Source organism: Lathyrus oleraceus, chromosome 1 (assembly GCF_024323335.1).
Source record: "Lathyrus oleraceus cultivar Zhongwan6 chromosome 1, CAAS_Psat_ZW6_1.0, whole genome shotgun sequence".
Taxonomy (NCBI): domain Eukaryota; kingdom Viridiplantae; phylum Streptophyta; class Magnoliopsida; order Fabales; family Fabaceae; genus Lathyrus; species Lathyrus oleraceus.
This window is the reverse complement of record NC_066579.1, coordinates 99398944-99417713: the sequence shown is the minus strand read 5'-3', so window position 1 is coordinate 99417713 and position 18770 is coordinate 99398944. Positions and strand designations below refer to the sequence as shown.

The following is an 18770-nucleotide window of genomic DNA, read 5'->3' as shown; positions in this document are numbered from 1 at the left end:
TATATATATATATATATATATAAAAAGTTAACTAGAAAGGTATCGACACTATTTTAGGAAACACTAAGGGATATGAATGAAATTTTCCATTCTAATAGTATGTACAAATGATTTTGATAAGGAAGAGGAGAGGATTAATTATTATGCACGGTTAAAAAAAATTTCAATATTCAACATCTAAGATTAACTGACAGTGTAAAATTCTTTTACACTATCAGTGTATTTCAATTAAATTCTAGTAGGATTTCTATTTGTTGATTTATGCATATTAGTATTATTGTCCCGTTTGTATGTGCTAAATTGAGACAAATTTATGTTATTATCTATCTTATGCTAGCTGCAATTAACTCTATTATTGCCCAAGAAATTTTCCATCCAAGGCAGTGAAGCAATGAGAAAGATTATTATGAACCTATTTAATTAAATAAAATCTTACATCTGATTTACAAATCTACTTAATCATATAACAATCCAAAGGCACTTCATTTATTTTTAAATTATTTTATAGCTTTATTAAGAAAAAACACACGCTCTGTCTCCTCCCCTCCAAATCATCCCTCCCAAGAAGACCACAAATCGTCTACAGACGTTGCACAGTGTAGCTATTATAAAAGATCTGTGTCAACATCAAAATCATTGACAGCATGAAATCCATTTTCATACCAGCCATCAAATCTACACAATCATATCCTCATATGCACAATTTGTTCACATAAACTTATTTGTACTTTCTTAATTCCCTTAGTTCAAACTTTGCTGATATCTATTGTTTAACTATTATTACAGTTCTGTTTCTTTCAACAACAAATTATTAACTATTACAGTCTAAGCCTATGTTGGATACACTTCCGTTGGCTGTGATTTTTCATAACCTACAAACTGTAACTTTAAATTTGAAGGGTGTTAAAAATCGACCTAAAACAAGCAATAAGAATGCGGAAGCCATTAGTAACCAAGGTCCCAAAAATTTATCATTACAGGCTCCTATGTTCAATGCTTTCCTAGGCTATAGGATTTTAACCCATGTCAAGGCATCCATCAAGCCATAGCTTTTCCAGTTTCCCTTCATCTTACCACCCCAACAAAAAAAGTAAGTTAGACCGTTGCAGTTGCAGGCTCTCGGAGCTTACTCTCGAGATTAGACGCCACAGCATCTATAAATTCCTCAGTGTTCAAGTAAAATTCCCTCGATACCCTGCACACAATCCAATATCATAACAATTAGATATAAATTTACTTGCAAATATTGACTCCAACATTGACTACAGGTCTACAGCAAACTCTCTGCCCAAGTGTAATAACAGGCTAACGAAGACCGTTGTAATTATATATATTGGTTAACGGCTAAAAACACATGCTTAAGTAGACACATTCCACAAACCAGTTAAATTAGACTATAAACACAAGTAGACACGTTCTTAAGTAGACACATTCCACAAACCACTTAAATTAGACTATAAACACAAGTATATTGGTTAACGGCTAAAAACACATGCTTAAGTAGACACATTCCACAAACCACTTAAATTAGACTATAAACACAAGTATATGATATATCATATGAAATTCACATGTAATATGAAGTAAAATATTTATAATAAGCATTTCATCAAATAATAAAATCTTAAAACAAACAGTTGCTTTGATGCAGGACACAAGAATGACAAAGTTAAATTAAAACTCGAAATTTCAGAAGATGTTTGCAATAGCAAAATATTCAAATGAGTGAACACAGTTGGGAAGGAGATTCACTTACTTAGGCCCGTGAATCAGAAGGGCAAGATCTTTGGTCATCTTTCCTGACTCTACTGTCTCAACACATGCAGCCTCCAACTTCTTAGCAAAATCCAGTAATTTTTCATTATTATCCAGCTTGGCTCTGGTACATAAGAACATATTCACATCAATAACAGATTCAGAAAAACAGACAAAAAGGAAGGTAGTCCAGCTATATTAATCTATATCAACCTTGACAGAGTTTGGAAGCAATACTGTGTGCAATTGACAAGGGAAAAGTTCAAAAGAACATCAAAATGCACAAGAATTTGAAACAAGCAACAGAGTACCTATGTTCCAGTCCTCTTGTCCATGCAAATATGGAAGCAATACTGTTTGTACTGGTTTCTTGTCCCTTTTGATGAAACCGGAAATGCCGAGTTACAGTTCCATGAGCTGCCTCAGCTTCTAATGTCTTGCCATCAGAAGATAACTGCAATTTTTTGTTGCAAGTGTAACATAAGACATCCAAAATCAAAAAATAGAAGATAACTGCAATTTTTTGTTGCAAGTGTAACATAAGACATCCAAAATTAAAAAATAGAAGATAACTGCAATTTTTTGTTGCAAAGTGTAACATAAGACATCCAAAATAAAAAAAATAGAGATAACGGTGTTGATGAAAAATATTGTAGTAAGAATAAGAATCTAATGCATACCAGCACAGAAGCCATGAGGCCCAATGAGCCGAATCCTGCACACATTCAGAATTATTCATTACACAAATTTCAAATGCTTTCTTTTGCAATTCACAAATACATTCAACTAATGAAAACGAAATTAACAACCACACCAGAACAGTCACATTCACAAGGATAATAGACTACATAAGCCGACAATCCAAGACATACAAATTTCAAGATTTAAGTAACAACTAATCAGGAACAAGGACAAATGATTCCCCATTGCCTTGCTACTTTATGCTATACATCATGTTAATGTTCAATTCATTTTGAAGAGAAAAGCAATAAATTTCTTTATGCACAAATGTATACAAAGGTAAACATGAATGCAAAAGGCAGTAGTGTCCCTTGTTTGTAAAACTTGGCACCTGAAACACTTGGGTAATTGCTTATTTCCCTAACAAACTTTTTTCTTACGGACATTTCTCACTTTTTGTACAAACCCATAATAACAAAAAAAAATCATACTAATAATGCCTATTAAAGGTATGCTAGGCTAAGCTAGCTTAGGTTTTTTATATCTGTCACAGATGTCAGCTTGAATGTAATCCACATGCTATTGCAGGTCAACTGGTTGCTTCTATAAATGCAACCAGTTGCTATCTTTTGTAACTACCAATTCAGTTAATGAAAAGTCTGTGACAACAGAAAATGGAAAGTGTAACTTCCAATTTTACTAATGCCTTTGTCAAGGTTAAATTATACGATAATCAGATGTCAATAAAATAGATCCAAACAAAGCAAATTACAATGATGTGATCTATATATAGTTTTATTGACCTGACGTGCACGCCAGCTGAGCCAAATCGGTTAGATAAGCATACAATGTGTTTCTCGGTATTTGAAAAAAGTTACCACTTTCCATGGTTTGGGTAATTGATCTAATCAGAAACGTTGGTGGCGGTTACGTCTGATCTGACTGATATCATACATACAATCACCATGGTTCAATATAAACGATAAGGTCTTCATATTACCTTGAGCAAGTAAATCACTTTGAACATCGCCATCATAATTTTTACAAGCCCAAACATATCCACCTTCACTCTTGAGTGCATATGCCACCATGTCATCAATTAGCCTATGCTCATACCTGAAGTCACTCAAACGTCAACCATCAAATGTGTATATGTAATGCATAAAAAAAACGTTGGCTCATAAACATCAAAACAAACCATATTGAGTGTTCTTCAAACTTTTGCTGCCACCTTTCCTCATAAACCTCCTGAAATATGTCTTTAAATCTGTAATGATATCAAACTGTAAATCATCTCCAATAGAAGCAAATGAAAAGAAAGGCTGTCTGAATTAAAAAGAAGTGTCATATGAAAGCGACAATTGAAACATGAACTCTAACGTAAGATATAGGAACAATCACCTGCCATCATATTTCTTGAGAATTGTGTTTTTGGTGCTTAAGTAAAGTGGCCACTTCTTTGTAAATGCTAGTGACATGGATGATTCAGCAAATGCTCGAATGGACTGACATATAAGGAAAACAAGTGTTTGAATACAAAAAAAAAGCAACAAAAACAAGTTTTAAACATTTAGTTAGCATACACCGAATATAAAATTAGCAAACCTCATCAACATTGTACATAGCAAGAGCTACACCAGGGCCTTTGAAATTATGAACATCAAGCTCCACTGGAGTGTTACCATCTTCTGGGACTGAATTCAAGATAGTAAAAAAATGTAAACTACGTATGTGATGTCTAAAAATGATAATTAGACCTCAAAAAAAAAAAAAAAAAAAACTCCATCAGAAAACAGGCCTTCGGAAACTAACATACCAAATACCAGCTTAAGCTTCCCCGGTCCGTTGATTACTGTATCGGTGGCACGATACTGATCACCAAAAGCATGCCTACCAATACAGATGGGTTTTTTCCATCCTGTAAACCGAAAAATAAGTTTCAAATGGCACTCTCTAGTATTTTAACTTCATTAAGAATCAAACTACAGCTAAAGACATTACCAGGAATAATTCTGGGTATATTGCGGCATATTATGGGCTCACGAAATACAGTACCTAGAAGAAAAGGGAAAATATCTTAAGCAAAAATTTAAAGCTATCCAGGATTTTTTTTCCTTCGGATAGTAACATTCCCTATCCCAAGATCAGTATCTTTATCTGATGTAGTAGATAACTGCATCATAATAGATAGAATAGAAATAGCATAAACTTCTCATACATTTGTATGCATGTTCCAAAAATAAGTAATCAGATGTAAAAATCCTGCAAGTAAAATATAAAAAACTACACACAGTTGTATCTCTAATCTCTGCATACTAATATCTCTTCCACTATTGTATATATGTACATAAATGCACCTAAAATAAAACATATGGGGGAACTGACATTGGCATGAAGTAAGTAAAAGGGCTAACATCACTAATTTTGATGCATGCATTCAATAATATGTGCATATAACAACCATTTAAAATGTTCCTTATTGTGCCATTGGGGCTTCTCCACATAGACTTCAGTCCAAATTCCTTGACTCGGGTCTCATCTGAAAATTCAAAATAGAGTTCAGAACTTCAGATACTATTATTTTGTAAAAGAAAGACTATAAACTAATCAAGAGCATGAACTAGAGTCCACTTGTCATGTACTATGTAGAATGTTACATGATATGATTTAAATTCATGAGTATGGCACTAGGTCAAATGACGCATGATACGGAGCATTACATCTATTTAAAGCCCAGTACAACTTACCAGGAGTTATGGTTGCACATTTCACAGCAACATTGTACCTGAAGCAAATAGAAGTTTCAATTAACAAATGGGAATGTAGTTTAATTTTGTTTATAAAACTGAGAGAGGGATTGGCAGCAGGATAAGAAGCCCTCCGAAATAAAAAGGAAGAGATACATTAGTTAAAACAAAGGTAAAATTGCAGTGAAGCTGCACAGTCCCATTACAAGCATGTAACTTATGGCAAATTCCTTGAAACAGACATTGGCAGAGCATCACATGTTTGCGGGACAAAACATAATTCATGCAGTCCGAATTAAAAAGACATTAATTATGCAAGTTCTCCACTACAACAAAATGTACCAAGAGATTACACAAAACAAACACTCCCATAACTTTTTTGGTTCCTCTCTTTTGGTAAATGGTCAAAACAAAACCAGTAAACCTAACCTGCAAAATGCAGCTAAAGTAGGAGGACAGGCACAAAGCTTATTGGACTTTTAGTTATGGTGATTGATGTCTTGTATCTTTTTAGGCGTTTTGTTTAGGGTTTTTGGTTTGTTGCATTTTCCGTTATGGTGATGATTGATGTCGTATTTCTTTTTAGTCGATTTATTTAGGATATTTGCTTTTGTTGGATTTTCCGTTACGATGATTGATATCGTATATCTTTTTGGACGATTTGTTTAGGGTCAAAAGAAAAACCCTAAACAAATCATCTAAAAATATATACGACATTAATTACCATAACAGAAAATACAAGGAAAAACCCCTAACAGCTTCCCCGGGTAAGCCATAACTTAACTTCTCAAACAACTTCAATGAAACTAAATAAGTAGCATTAAGTGGCTATCAATTCTCACCATATCAAGAAAATTTATCTACTTGCATTTTTTATACCTTTCTATACCCTCCAATCTAACATTCTCAGCAAAAACACAAATCACTAATAGTAAAATAAAAAAAATAATTAAAATGCCAATTCATGTTATATTATCATGCTTTGATGTTTCCATTCATGAAAGAAAATCACTGACTTGAGAGTAGCTTCCGCGCTTTCGACAGTCACTCTGTCGTCAGTAGCATCGCGATTTTCAATCCCCAAATCAAAATACTTTATGTTTAGATCCAGGTAAGGAAATATAAGCTGCATTCACATTAAATATAAAAAAAAAGAACCACTCGTTAATGTAAAAAAGAAAATCACAATAGTCTATCTAGCACAAATTTGGATTGCCGGTAGTCACAATCCCACGCATCTATGTAGTTACCATGCCGGTTATTGGACCGTTCAAATTTCAATGCACATTTTTAAATTTAAAAAAAATTTTAAATACCGAATTTAAATGTTGGACAGTCTTATCCCGATCTAACTGTCATCTATGCTTTTACAGCGTAAATGTAAAATGTGTAGGACTGCTAACTGTAGGCAATCGAAGTTCTAATTTTTTTAAAACGTAAATGTGTAGGACTGCTAACCGTAGTCACAATCTCACGCATTAAAACAGTCAATGCATCAACGATCTTTGGATTGAGATTGAACTATCTAAATTTCAACGTAGATTTTAATTTTTTTTTAAATCTAAAACACCGAGCTTGAACGCAGGACCATAAGATCTCAATCCAACGGTCACGAATTTGCTGACCATTTAATGTATGGAATTACTAAAAGTAGGCAATCTAAATCCATCAAGCTACGTGTCAGGTGTTATACACATACAAAACATTAACACATATAAATACATTAGATCGCTTTCATTTTCTTAAACTATCACACGTGTTAAGTGTCTACGTATGTTCTCTTTAGCAGATAGAAAACCATCAAATAGTCTACCAGAACGAATTTGGATCGCCTATAGTCACAATCTCACACATTCAAGCAGTCAATGCATCAATGCTTTTGGATTGAGATTGAGCTTCTAAATTTTAAGATAGAGTTTAATTTTTCTTTATATCTAAAATACCAAATTTGACCACATATCCATCTAATCTCAATCCTTCGCGGCCGCATATTTGCTGACCGGTAAATGTGTGGAATTACTAACAATAGAAAATCTAAAATCATCGAGCACTAACACATACAAAACATTGGCACATAACCAGAGTGTCTATGCATGCTTTTTAGCAGATAGAAAACAATGAAATAATTTAATAAAGCAATAAAAAGTGAGATTAATAAGAATTCATGAATTCATACTTTATCCTTTATCATCGTCCATATAATCCTGGTCATTTCGTCACCTGCAAAGCAAAAACAATGATATTAATTAATAAATAAATAACAGTGGTGAAGTAACGAACTGCGAAGAAGCAGAGGTTACCGTCCATTTCGACGATGGGATTGACGACATGAATGGGACGAGAAGCGAAGCATCGAAAGGAGATGCGATTGCGATTGCGATTGTTGGAAAACGAAAGAGAGTGAGGAGGAAGAGAGAGTTTTGAAGAATGCGGTGATGAAGTTGAAGGGAAGAGGAAGTTAGGGTTTCTGAGAGAAGAAATGGAAGAAGTAGAAGAGAACATTCTGGTGGTGGTGGTGGTGGTGGTGGTGGTTAATCGAAAGAATGATGGTGATGCTCTCAACATAACTTCCTCTATGGGTTTTGACTTTGGTTAACCCTTTCTACTCGATGCGACTAGGATTATACCCCCGTCTTTTGTGAAACACATCGATTTGATTTCATAATCCGATATTCGTCATTTACTCCTTAATCTTGCTAATAATAACATAATTTTTTTTATTTAAATGAAATAAATGTTTATTTATATTTTTAATTTAAATAATTACGAGTTTATTTCTCTTAAAAGAATATCTCAAAAATAATAATAATAATAATAATAATAATAATAATAATAATAATATTTTGATGAGTCAAATACATAATATATAATATATGATTCAAGATGAAAATATTCAAATTAAGTAATAAAAAATTGTAAAATTTTGAATTGTGATTTGAATCACGGTTCTGATTACATCAATCCATGATTTGAATCAAGTTTTCAGTATTAAATTTTGTTTTGTAAAAAAATATTCATGATTCGAATCAGATGAGATCATGATTCAAATCACGTTTCTCAAATTCAAGATCGAAGAAACATGAAGGCTCATGATTCGAATCAAGGTTGTTCATGATTCAAATCACGTTGGATATAATTACTCGGTTCGAATCATACACATATTTGGTTTAAATTAATTGGATTAACTTTAATCAAATGTCTATGTATCAAATTGTATTCAAATTACATCTGACAATAATACATATAAAAAATGAGTCACCGCCTAAATACATGGGTACATAAAAACTAAAATGCATCAAAACATGTGTCACCACCTAAATCTATTTATATGGATGGTGTCGCCTTTGCCTTTTTCTGATTTGATTCTCTTTCAATCTCGCTCAACTTTGTGAACTTTTCCATCCTTTCTGGAAAGGGACTAGACCAAGTTTCAGTCTCTTTTGTGAAATGTGTCGTCCACTCCGATGACGTCTTTGGTATAAGACATCCTAGTTTTAAATAAACTTGAACAAAATGCAGTGATTTTGAAAGTCACCCAATACACATGATGCATCCTGATGGATTTTGAGATGAGCTACTCCGATGAGGAAAAAATATTTCTAAGAAACCATATTTTGTTAGATCAATACACACCTTATTATATGCATTTACTATAAGATGATCTATTTAAGGGAAACGCGACCAGTTTTGCACCAGTGTCGGACCGCTAACACAAGGAATAATAGCATCGTGAATTGCATAGAAATGTTATTTTTTTCCATATAATGAAGTATATGATTCTTTATGCACCTTCAACTTTTTGAGAAGTTATTGTCGGACAAGTGTGTGATTCTCATCTCCTTTATCGAACAAAGCTGAAATAACTCGATAGTCGCAGTTACTGTCACCTTTAACATCTATAATCCTCTGAATGTATGTGCATAAAAAGCGGAAGCTCTTCAATGTGGATGATTTTTCATAACGGTGGTGAGGGAGATGGTTTACTAATGTCATCCCCCATTGAAAACACTATTTTGATATTTAAGAGTTGGAGAATATGAAAAATGTGAGTGAACATGTTCAAAGCATGAAGGAAAACGCATGAAGAAAAACGCTTCGTAGAATTGTCACCCTATGTCGATTTGACCTTTTTAGGAGAATCCTTTGTTTTAACCGATTCTGAAAGTGGTTTCAAATATGTGGGGTCTAGATAACCAATCTTTCTCAACTGTTATTTGATGTGTAATTTCATGGAGCATATGTTCACGAACAATAGACTCTTATTTACTTATAAATTGTTCACGAGCATCTACCTTGACATCAATCGATTTAACACCTACCTTGAAAACGACCAACTTAACATCATCTTCGACATCGCCTGGTTTAACATCATTTTCCACTTCACTCGGGTTAACATCCATAAACACAATAGCTTTAGAGAAAGTATCATGGTGCACTGTAACACCCCGATGAAATAAGGCTAATTATTTAATTTAAATTAATATAATATTTATTAATTTAATTAATTAATTGGAAATATTATTGGATTATTATTATTATTGGAAAATATATATATGTTGGAAATAAGGAAAAGAGCCCATTTGGAGTAAAAAGGTTTTTACGTGAAAAGCAGAGAAACGATCGTGAAAGAGGAAAAGGGCAAAGAGCTAGAGAGCAAGGGTTGGAGAACGAAAAAGCTTGAAGCTCAAAGTTGTCGGATTAACTCAGGTAAGGGGGGTTTATCGTCGTTTAATGGGTATTATGGGTTAGCATGTAATGGGTAGTGATAAACCGTTGAATTGACCCTAATTGGGATTGTTGAATGCTGAAAATTGTGATGGATATGTTGTGTTGAATCTGAAATTGAATCCGTAATTGTGTGAGTCGTGTTTTCCCGAACGTATAGTTTTCTACGGAATTGGAATCGGAGGTCCGGAAGTCCTCTAACGGCGGAAAATGCGGAGAATTCTGCATTCTGCTTTGTGTTAGCGCAGGAACTGCTGTTTTGTCTGCGTTAACCGGTTAACCCAGGGTGTTAACCGGTTAACACTGTTACGAATTGAGAATTAGTGCTGTTTTGCCTGCGTTAACCGGTTAACCCAGGGCGTTAACCGGTTAACACTGATAAGTTTTGGGCAGTAAGCGTGTTTTGCCTGCGTTAACCGGTTAACCCAGGGCGTTAACCGGTTAACACTGTTGCAGTATGGAAAAATTGTTAATTTAAATGTTGTGTACATAATCGATGTTTGGCCTATAGTGGCGTATGATGTAATAGGGATTAATTCCCGCTATTTTGAGCAGTATAGGTATTTGTAGAGTGTGCTAATACTGTGTTCAATTATTTGAGATGATATGATGTTTTGACAAATGTGTTGAGGATGTATGATGATATGCATAATGTTGCGAATGTATATATTATGCATGTATTTGTGAATGGGCTGTTGTATGGCTTAGAGTGTGAGCATGTGTCCATTGTGAATTGTTGTTGATGTTGCATTGCTAGATGATTAGCATGTATAGCATAGCCCTTGGGGTTGTAGCTAATTCCCATGGTGAGGAATTAGTGAGTGAATTATTGTGGATTTGTTGTTGATGTTTGCATGCTAGGTGATTAGTGTGCATAGCATAGCCTTTGGGGCTGTAGCTAATTCCCATGGTGAGGAATTAGTGAGTGAGTCACTAGATCTCAAATGAGTGGGACTAGTGAGCTTAGTAGCCGTATCTGGATTTGATCGGTGAGCTTGAACTATATGTTCAAGAATAGTCGGTACCGCATGCGTGGAGTCTCATTGCATAATGTATGTATGGCGTATAATATGAATGGATGTATTCCAATATTATACGTGTGTTTGTGTTGTTATGGAGTATGATTTGAGATTATACTTGTGTTTTATGTTGGTGTTGAGCATGAGATTGAGCTGATGTGCTGTTACTGATTGTATGTTGCGATTAGGGTGATTAATGTGTTAAATTGCTTAACATGACATTATATTCTATAATGCTTATTATATTGATTGAGGAACTCACCCTTACAACTATTTTTCAGGTAACGAGAAATGAGTTGAGTAGAAGCGAATGCTTGGAGTCTAGTGTAGTCTCCTTAGTGGGTCGTGCTCTGATAGATGTAACATCGGGATGGGATGTTTTATGTTGTTGAATAATTTACATGTGAATGTTACATGTTTTACATGATTGAGGAGATCTCTATCCGCTGCGTTTTATGCACATGTCTATGTTTTGAATTAATAAAAGAGCATGACCGTTATATTGTTGAATGGTGTGAATAATTGTGTGACACCCTTGAATGACATAATTACTCTGAATTGTTATATGTTTATTATTTTTAATTAAATATTTGGGGTATTTTAGAAGGGTGTTACATTAGTGGTATCAGAGCATAGTCGGTCGAGTCGAGTCGTAATTATTCTGTTCCCCTGTACGGGATAGGTGTTGTGTAACCCTATCAGTACTTATTGTTTAGCTTGTTGGGTTTTCAGAATAGAGATGGCTGGAAGAGGTAGAGATGATGCTGCGATTGCTGAGGCTTTGGGTATGCTAGCTGGAGTACTTGGAGGAAATCCGAATGTTATGGGGATGGGAGCTGCTCGTCAACTGAGTGAGTTCCAGAAGAACAATCCTCCAATGTTCAAGGGAGCATACGATCCAGATGGTGCTCAGAAGTGGTTGAAGGAGATCGAGAGGATCTTCCGAGTGACTGAGTGTGCCGATAACCAGAAGGTCAGGTTCGGTACGCATATGCTGTCAGAAGAAGCTGATGATTGGTGGGTTGCTACCCGCACTGAGTTGGAAACTGCTGGGAATGCTGAGATCACTTGGGCTGTGTTCAGAGAGAGATTCCTGAGGAAGTACTTTCCAGAGGATGTCAGAGGAAAGAAAGAGATAGAGTTCTTAGAATTGAAGCAGGGTAACAGGTCTGTTACTGAGTATGCTGCTAAGTTCACAGAGATGTCGAAGTATTACACTCCCTATAATGAGGCTGCTGGAGAATTTTCGAAATGTGTGAAGTTTGAGAACGGGTTGCGTCCCGAGATCAAACAGGCTATTGGATATCAGCGGATCAGAGTATTTTCTGACTTGGTTGACTGTTGCAGGATTTTTGAACAGGATTCCAAAGCCAGAGCAGAGAGCTATCAACAGAGAGTTGATAGGAAAGGCAAGAATCAGAATGATCGTGGAAAACCGTATGCAGCTGGCAAAGGTTTCCAGAGGCAGAGTGGGATGAAGAGGCCTAGTGGGGGAGACTCTAGTGCCCCTGCTAAGTGTTATAGATGTGGTCGGGCTGGACATCGTGTCCATGAGTGTACCAGTGCTGAGATGAAGTGTTTCAAGTGTGGAAAAGGTGGTCATTTGGCTGCAGAGTGCCGGTTGAAGACTGTAACTTGTTTCAACTGTGGAGAGTTGGGTCATATCAGTCCACAGTGTCCTAAGCCGAAGAAAGAGAATCAGTCGGGAGGCAAGGTCTTTGCTTTATCGGGTTCTGAGACTTCTGCAGATGATCGTTTGATCCGAGGTACGTGTTATATTAATGGCTTTCCTCTTGTAGCTATTATTGACACCGGTGCTACTCATTCCTTTATATCTTTGGATTGTGCTGTGAAACTTAAGTTAGAGATATCTGAGATGCGTGGTAGTATGGTGATTGATACTCCTGCGAAGGGTTCAGTGACTACTACTTCAGTTTGCTTGAGTTGTCCTTTGAGTATTTTTGGTAGAGATTTTGGGATAGACCTTGTGTGTCTTCCACTAGTGCAGATTGATGTTATCCTGGGTATGAACTGGTTGGTGTTTAACCGAGTTTATATCAATTATTTTGATAAGACTGTGATTTTTCCTGAGATTGAGGAAGGAAAGAGTTTGTTTCTATCTGCAAGGCAGGTGAATGAGGAAGTAGCAGATGGGGCAGAGTTGTTTATGCTGTTAGCGACTTTGGAAGCTAAAGATAAACTGGTGATTGGTAATCTAGCCGTGGTGTGTGATTTTCCTGATGTGTTTCCTGAAGAAGTGAATGAATTGCCGCCAGAGCGTGAAGTTGAGTTCTCGATTGATTTGGTACCTGGTACTAGACCGATATCGATGGCTCCGTACCGTATGTCTGCTGTTGAGTTAGCTGAATTGAAGAGTCAGTTGGAAGATCTGTTGGATAAGAAATTTATTCGTCCGAGTGTGTCACCGTGGGGTGCACCAGTGTTATTGGTTAAGAAGAAAGAAGGTACTATGAGGTTGTGTGTGGACTACAGGCAACTGAATAAAGTGACGATCAAGAATCGATATCCTTTGCCGAGGATTGATGATTTGATGGATCAGTTGGTTGGTGCGAGTGTGTTCAGCAAGATAGATTTGAGATCTGGGTATCATCAGATACGTGTGAAAACTGAGGATATTCAGAAGACTGCTTTCAGGACAAGGTATGGACATTATGAGTATTCTGTAATGCCTTTTGGCGTGACTAATGCGCCTGGAGTATTTATGGAATACATGAATAGGATTTTCCATCCGTATCTAGACCAGTTTGTTGTGGTGTTTATTGACGATATTTTAGTGTATTCGAAATATGAAGAAGAGCATGCTGAGCATTTGAGAATGGTTTTAAGAGTTCTACGAGAAAAGAAGTTATTTGCTAAACTCTCTAAATGTGAATTTTGGTTAGAAGAGGTTAGTTTTCTTGGTCATGTGATTTCAAGAGGTGGTGTTGCTGTTGATCCTTCTAAGATAGAAGCGGTATCTAAGTGGGAAGCTCCGAAGTCAGTTTCTGAGATAAGGAGTTTTCTTGGACTTGCAGGTTATTATAGGAAGTTCATTGAGGGATTTTCTAAGTTGGCGTTACCGTTGACGATGTTGACTAGAAAGGGGCAAGCGTTTGTTTGGGACTCAAAATGTGAAGAAGGTTTCCAAGAGTTAAAGAGAATGTTGACTACTGCTCCTATTCTGATATTACCGAGTTCGTCGGAATCATTTGAGGTTTACTATGATGCTTCATTGTTGGGCTTGGGTGGTGTGTTGATGCAGAATAAGCAGGTTATAGCTTATGCTTCGAGACAACTGAGGGTTCATGAGAGGAATTATCCGACACACGATTTAGAGTTGGCAGCTGTAGTTTTTGTCCTGAAGTTATGGAGGCATTATCTATACGGGTCAAGATTTGAGGTTTTCAGTGACCATAAAAGTTTAAAGTATTTGTTTGATCAGAAAGAGCTGAATATGAGACAGAGGAGATGGTTAGAGTTTCTGAAGGATTATGATTTTGGTTTGAATTACCATCCGGGTAAAGCAAACGTAGTGGCGGATGCATTGAGTCGGAAATCATTGCATATGTCTATGTTAATGGTTAAGGAATTAGATTTGATTGAGCAGTTTAGAGACTTGAGTTTGGTGTGTGAGAGTACTCACAATAGTGTTAAATTGGGAATGTTGAAGTTAACGAGTAATATTTTGGATGAGATTAGAGAGGGTCAGAAATCCGATGTGTTTTTGGTTGATAAGTTGACTTTAGTGAATCAAGGCCAAGGTGGTGGATTCAGAGTTGATGAGAATGGTGTTTTGAAATTTGGTAATCGGGTGTGTATTCCAGATGTTACCGAACTTAAGAAGAGTATTCTTGAAGAAGGACATCGTAGTGGCTTGAGTATTCATCCTGGAGCTACGAAGATGTATCATGATTTGAAAAAGTTATTTTGGTGGCCGGGAATGAAGAGAGAGATTGCGAGTTTTGTTTATTCCTGTTTGACTTGTCAGAAGTCAAAGATTGAGCATCAGAAGCCGTCTGGGCTAATGCAACCGTTGGCTATTCCAGAGTGGAAGTGGGATAGTATCAGTATGGATTTTGTGTCTGGTTTACCGAGGACAAGTAAGAATTTTGAAGCTATTTGGGTGATTGTTGATAGATTGACGAAATCGGCTCATTTCATTCCGATCAGAATGGATTATCCGTTAGAGAGATTAGCTGAGCTGTATATTGAGAAGATTGTAAGTTTGCATGGTATTCCGTCGAGTATTGTTTCGGACAGAGATCCTAGATTTACATCAAAATTTTGGGAAGGTTTGCAGAAGGCTTTGGGAACTAAGCTGAGATTGAGTTCTGCATATCATCCGCAGACTGATGGTCAGACTGAGAGGACGATTCAGTCACTAGAGGATCTTTTGAGAGCTTGTGTCTTGGAAAAGGGAGGTTCTTGGGATTGTTATTTGCCTTTGATTGAGTTTACCTACAACAATAGTTTTCATTCGAGCATTGGTATGACACCGTTTGAAGCTTTGTATGGTAGGAGATGTCGGACACCTTTATGTTGGTATGAGTCCGGTGAGAGTGCTGTGGTTGGACCGGAGATTGTTCAACAGACTACGGAAAAGATTAAGATGATTCAGGAGAAGATGAGAATTGCTCAGAGTCGTCAGAAGAGTTATCACGACAAGAGAAGGAAGTCACTTGAGTTTCAAGAGGGAGATCATGTGTTTCTTCGTGTTACTCCGATAACTGGGGTTGGTCGAGCTTTGAAGTCAAAGAAGTTGACACCTCGATTTATTGGTCCTTATCAGATTTTGGAGAGGATAGGGGAAGTAGCCTATCGTGTCGCTTTACCGTCGTCGCTTGCGAATTTGCATGAGGTTTTTCATGTGTCTCAGTTGAGGAGGTACATTCATGATCCGTCGCATGTAGTCCAAGTAGATGATGTACAGGTGAGAGATAACCTGACTGTTGAAACATCACCTATGAGGATCGAGGATCGAGAGTTGAAGCAGTTGCGGGGTAAAGAGATTGCCTTGGTGAAGGTAGCTTGGGGAGGACCAGCAGGTGGCAATGTGACTTGGGAACTGGAGAGTAAGATGAAGGAGTCTTACCCAGAGTTGTTCGCTTGAGGTATGTTTTCGAGGACGAAAACTCTTTTAGTGGGGGAGAGTTGTAACACCCCGATGAAATAAGGCTAATTATTTAATTTAAATTAATATAATATTTATTAATTTAATTAATTAATTGGAAATATTATTGGATTATTATTATTATTGGAAAATATATATATGTTGGAAATAAGGAAAAGAGCCCATTTGGAGTAAAAAGGTTTTTACGTGAAAAGCAGAGAAACGATCGTGAAAGAGGAAAAGGGCAAAGAGCTAGAGAGCAAGGGTTGGAGAACGAAAAAGCTTGAAGCTCAAAGTTGCCGGATTAACTCAGGTAAGGGGGGTTTATCGTCGTTTAATGGGTATTATGGGTTAGCATGTAATGGGTAGTGATAAACCGTTGAATTGACCCTAATTGGGATTGTTGAATGCTGAAAATTGTGATGGATATGTTGTGTTGAATCTGAAATTGAATCCGTAATTGTGTGAGTCGTGTTTTCCCGAACGTATAGTTTTCTACGGAATTGGAATCGGAGGTCCGGAAGTCCTCTAACGGCGGAAAATGCGGAGAATTCTGCATTCTGCTTTGTGTTAGCGCAGGAACTGCTGTTTTGTCTGCGTTAACCGGTTAACCCAGGGTGTTAACCGGTTAACACTGTTACGAATTGAGAATTAGTGCTGTTTTGCCTGCATTAACCGGTTAACCCAGGGCGTTAACCGGTTAACACTGATAAGTTTTGGGCAGTAAGCGTGTTTTGCCTGCGTTAACCGGTTAACCCAGGGCGTTAACCGGTTAACACTGTTGCAGTATGGAAAAATTGTTAATTTAAATGTTGTGTACATAATCGATGTTTGGCCTATAGTGGCGTATGATGTAATAGGGATTAATTCCCGCTATTTTGAGCAGTATAGGTATTTGTAGAGTGTGCTAATACTGTGTTCAATTATTTGAGATGATATGATGTTTTGACAAATGTGTTGAGGATGTATGATGATATGCATAATGTTGCGAATGTATATATTATGCATGTATTTGTGAATGGGCTGTTGTATGGCTTAGAGTGTGAGCATGTGTCCATTGTGAATTGTTGTTGATGTTGCATTGCTAGATGATTAGCATGTATAGCATAGCCCTTGGGGTTGTAGCTAATTCCCATGGTGAGGAATTAGTGAGTGAATTATTGTGGATTTGTTGTTGATGTTTGCATGCTAGGTGATTAGTGTGCATAGCATAGCCTTTGGGGCTGTAGCTAATTCCCATGGTGAGAAATTAGTGAGTGAGTCACTAGATCTCAAATGAGTGGGACTAGTGAGCTTAGTAGCCGTATCTGGATTTGATCGGTGAGCTTGAACTATATGTTCAAGAATAGTCGGTACCGCATGTGTGGAGTCTCATTGCATAATGTATGTATGGCGTATAATATGAATGGATGTATTCCAATATTATACGTGTGTTTGTGTTGTTATGGAGTATGATTTGAGATTATACTTGTGTTTTATGTTGGTGTTGAGCATGAGATTGAGCTGATGTGCTGTTACTGATTGTATGTTGCGATTAGGGTGATTAATGTGTTAAATTGCTTAACATGACATTATATTCTATAATGCTTATTATATTGATTGAGGAACTCACCCTTACAACTATTTTTCAGGTAACGAGAAATGAGTTGAGTAGAAGCGAATGCTTGGAGTCTAGTGTAGTCTCCTTAGTGGGTCGTGCTCTGATAGATGTAACATCGAGATGGGATGTTTTATGTTGTTGAATAATTTACATGTGAATGTTACATGTTTTACATGATTGAGGAGATCTCTATCCGCTGCGTTTTATGCACATGTCTATGTTTTGAATTAATAAAAGAGCATGACCGTTATATTGTTGAATGGTGTGAATAATTGTGTGACACCCTTGAATGGCATAATTACTCTGAATTGTTATATGTTTATTATTTTTAATTAAATATTTGGGGTATTTTAGAAGGGTGTTACATGCACCATATCTACCATAAATATGGCGAATCATAATAGAAAATCAGAACTTTAGAATAATCTGAAAGTGCATATCCGGAACACATGCAACCTAATTTGAAAGTGCATCTCCAGACTCAACGTTCATTTTTTGAACTAGCAAAACCAAATTAAAATTAGTAATGAGGAAGGAAATACATGTACATTACCTTAAATTTCAATTTCTTTTACTCATTTTAATGTGATAAAACACAAGAATTGTGTTTTGGAGTGCAAAAGTTGATTGAAAATAGAAGAATGTTTTTTAAAGATTTTAAGAAAAAAGTATAGTTTGATCATGAGAAAGAAGAACATGCAAGATGGTGGAAATTGACAAATCTAAAAATGCATTTTCAGATTTGCCATTGAATTGTGAAATAAATTAGCTCAGTGAACAAATACACCTTCAATGAGATTCAAGAGGTTATTATAGAAATACATCTTCAGATTAACCCTTTCCCCAATACAGAGATACATTTTCGAATTAGTTTTTGACAAAAGAGAGATATCTCACTTGCAATATCTTTTTTATATGCATTTGATGCGTCCGGAAGTGCACTTCCAAAATACAAATTCAAATTTTAAGGTGGTCCTTCCCCTCGTGGGGTGGGAAAAGTAACCCCTTAATTAATTATAAACATTGTTTAGCAATCATATTTTGTATATAATTTGATTTGACACTATATTTTAAGTACCAGTCCAATTTATAACATAAAGAGATTCACCTCAATAGATTCCACTACTCTAAAA

At 36.3% G+C, this 18770-nt stretch overlaps 1 protein-coding gene across 1 annotated transcript; it reads right to left on the bottom strand.

The window, feature by feature from the left end:
* Nucleotides 1-741: 741 nt before the first annotated feature.
* LOC127119283 (isocitrate dehydrogenase [NADP]) lies at nt 742-7852 on the bottom strand. Its single transcript, XM_051049493.1, has 15 exons — nt 7484-7852; nt 7360-7403; nt 6200-6309; nt 5184-5221; nt 4898-4975; nt 4438-4491; nt 4253-4354; nt 4042-4130; nt 3838-3941; nt 3635-3703; nt 3437-3552; nt 2436-2470; nt 2067-2209; nt 1757-1879; nt 742-1195 (listed from the first exon to the last, which is right to left on the bottom strand). The coding sequence occupies exons 1-15, from the start codon at nt 7746-7748 to the stop codon at nt 1096-1098; spliced, it is 1470 nt and encodes a 489-aa protein (XP_050905450.1). The 5' UTR covers nt 7749-7852; the 3' UTR covers nt 742-1095.
* Between the last annotated feature and the right edge of the window lie 10918 nt (nt 7853-18770).

Bases quoted from the DNA above. Each gene is read 5' to 3' on its own strand.
- LOC127119283 (XM_051049493.1), bottom strand. From the start codon at position 7,748: ATGTTGAGAGCATCACCATCATTCTTTCGATTAACCACCACCACCACC. The intron at 2,471-3,436 runs GTAATATGAAGA...GAATGTGTGCAG, and splicing joins AAGTGATTTACTTGCTCAAG to GATTCGGCTCATTGGGCCTC. The intron at 1,196-1,756 runs GTAAGTGAATCT...GATTGTGTGCAG, and splicing joins CTTCTGATTCACGGGCCTAA to GGTATCGAGGGAATTTTACT.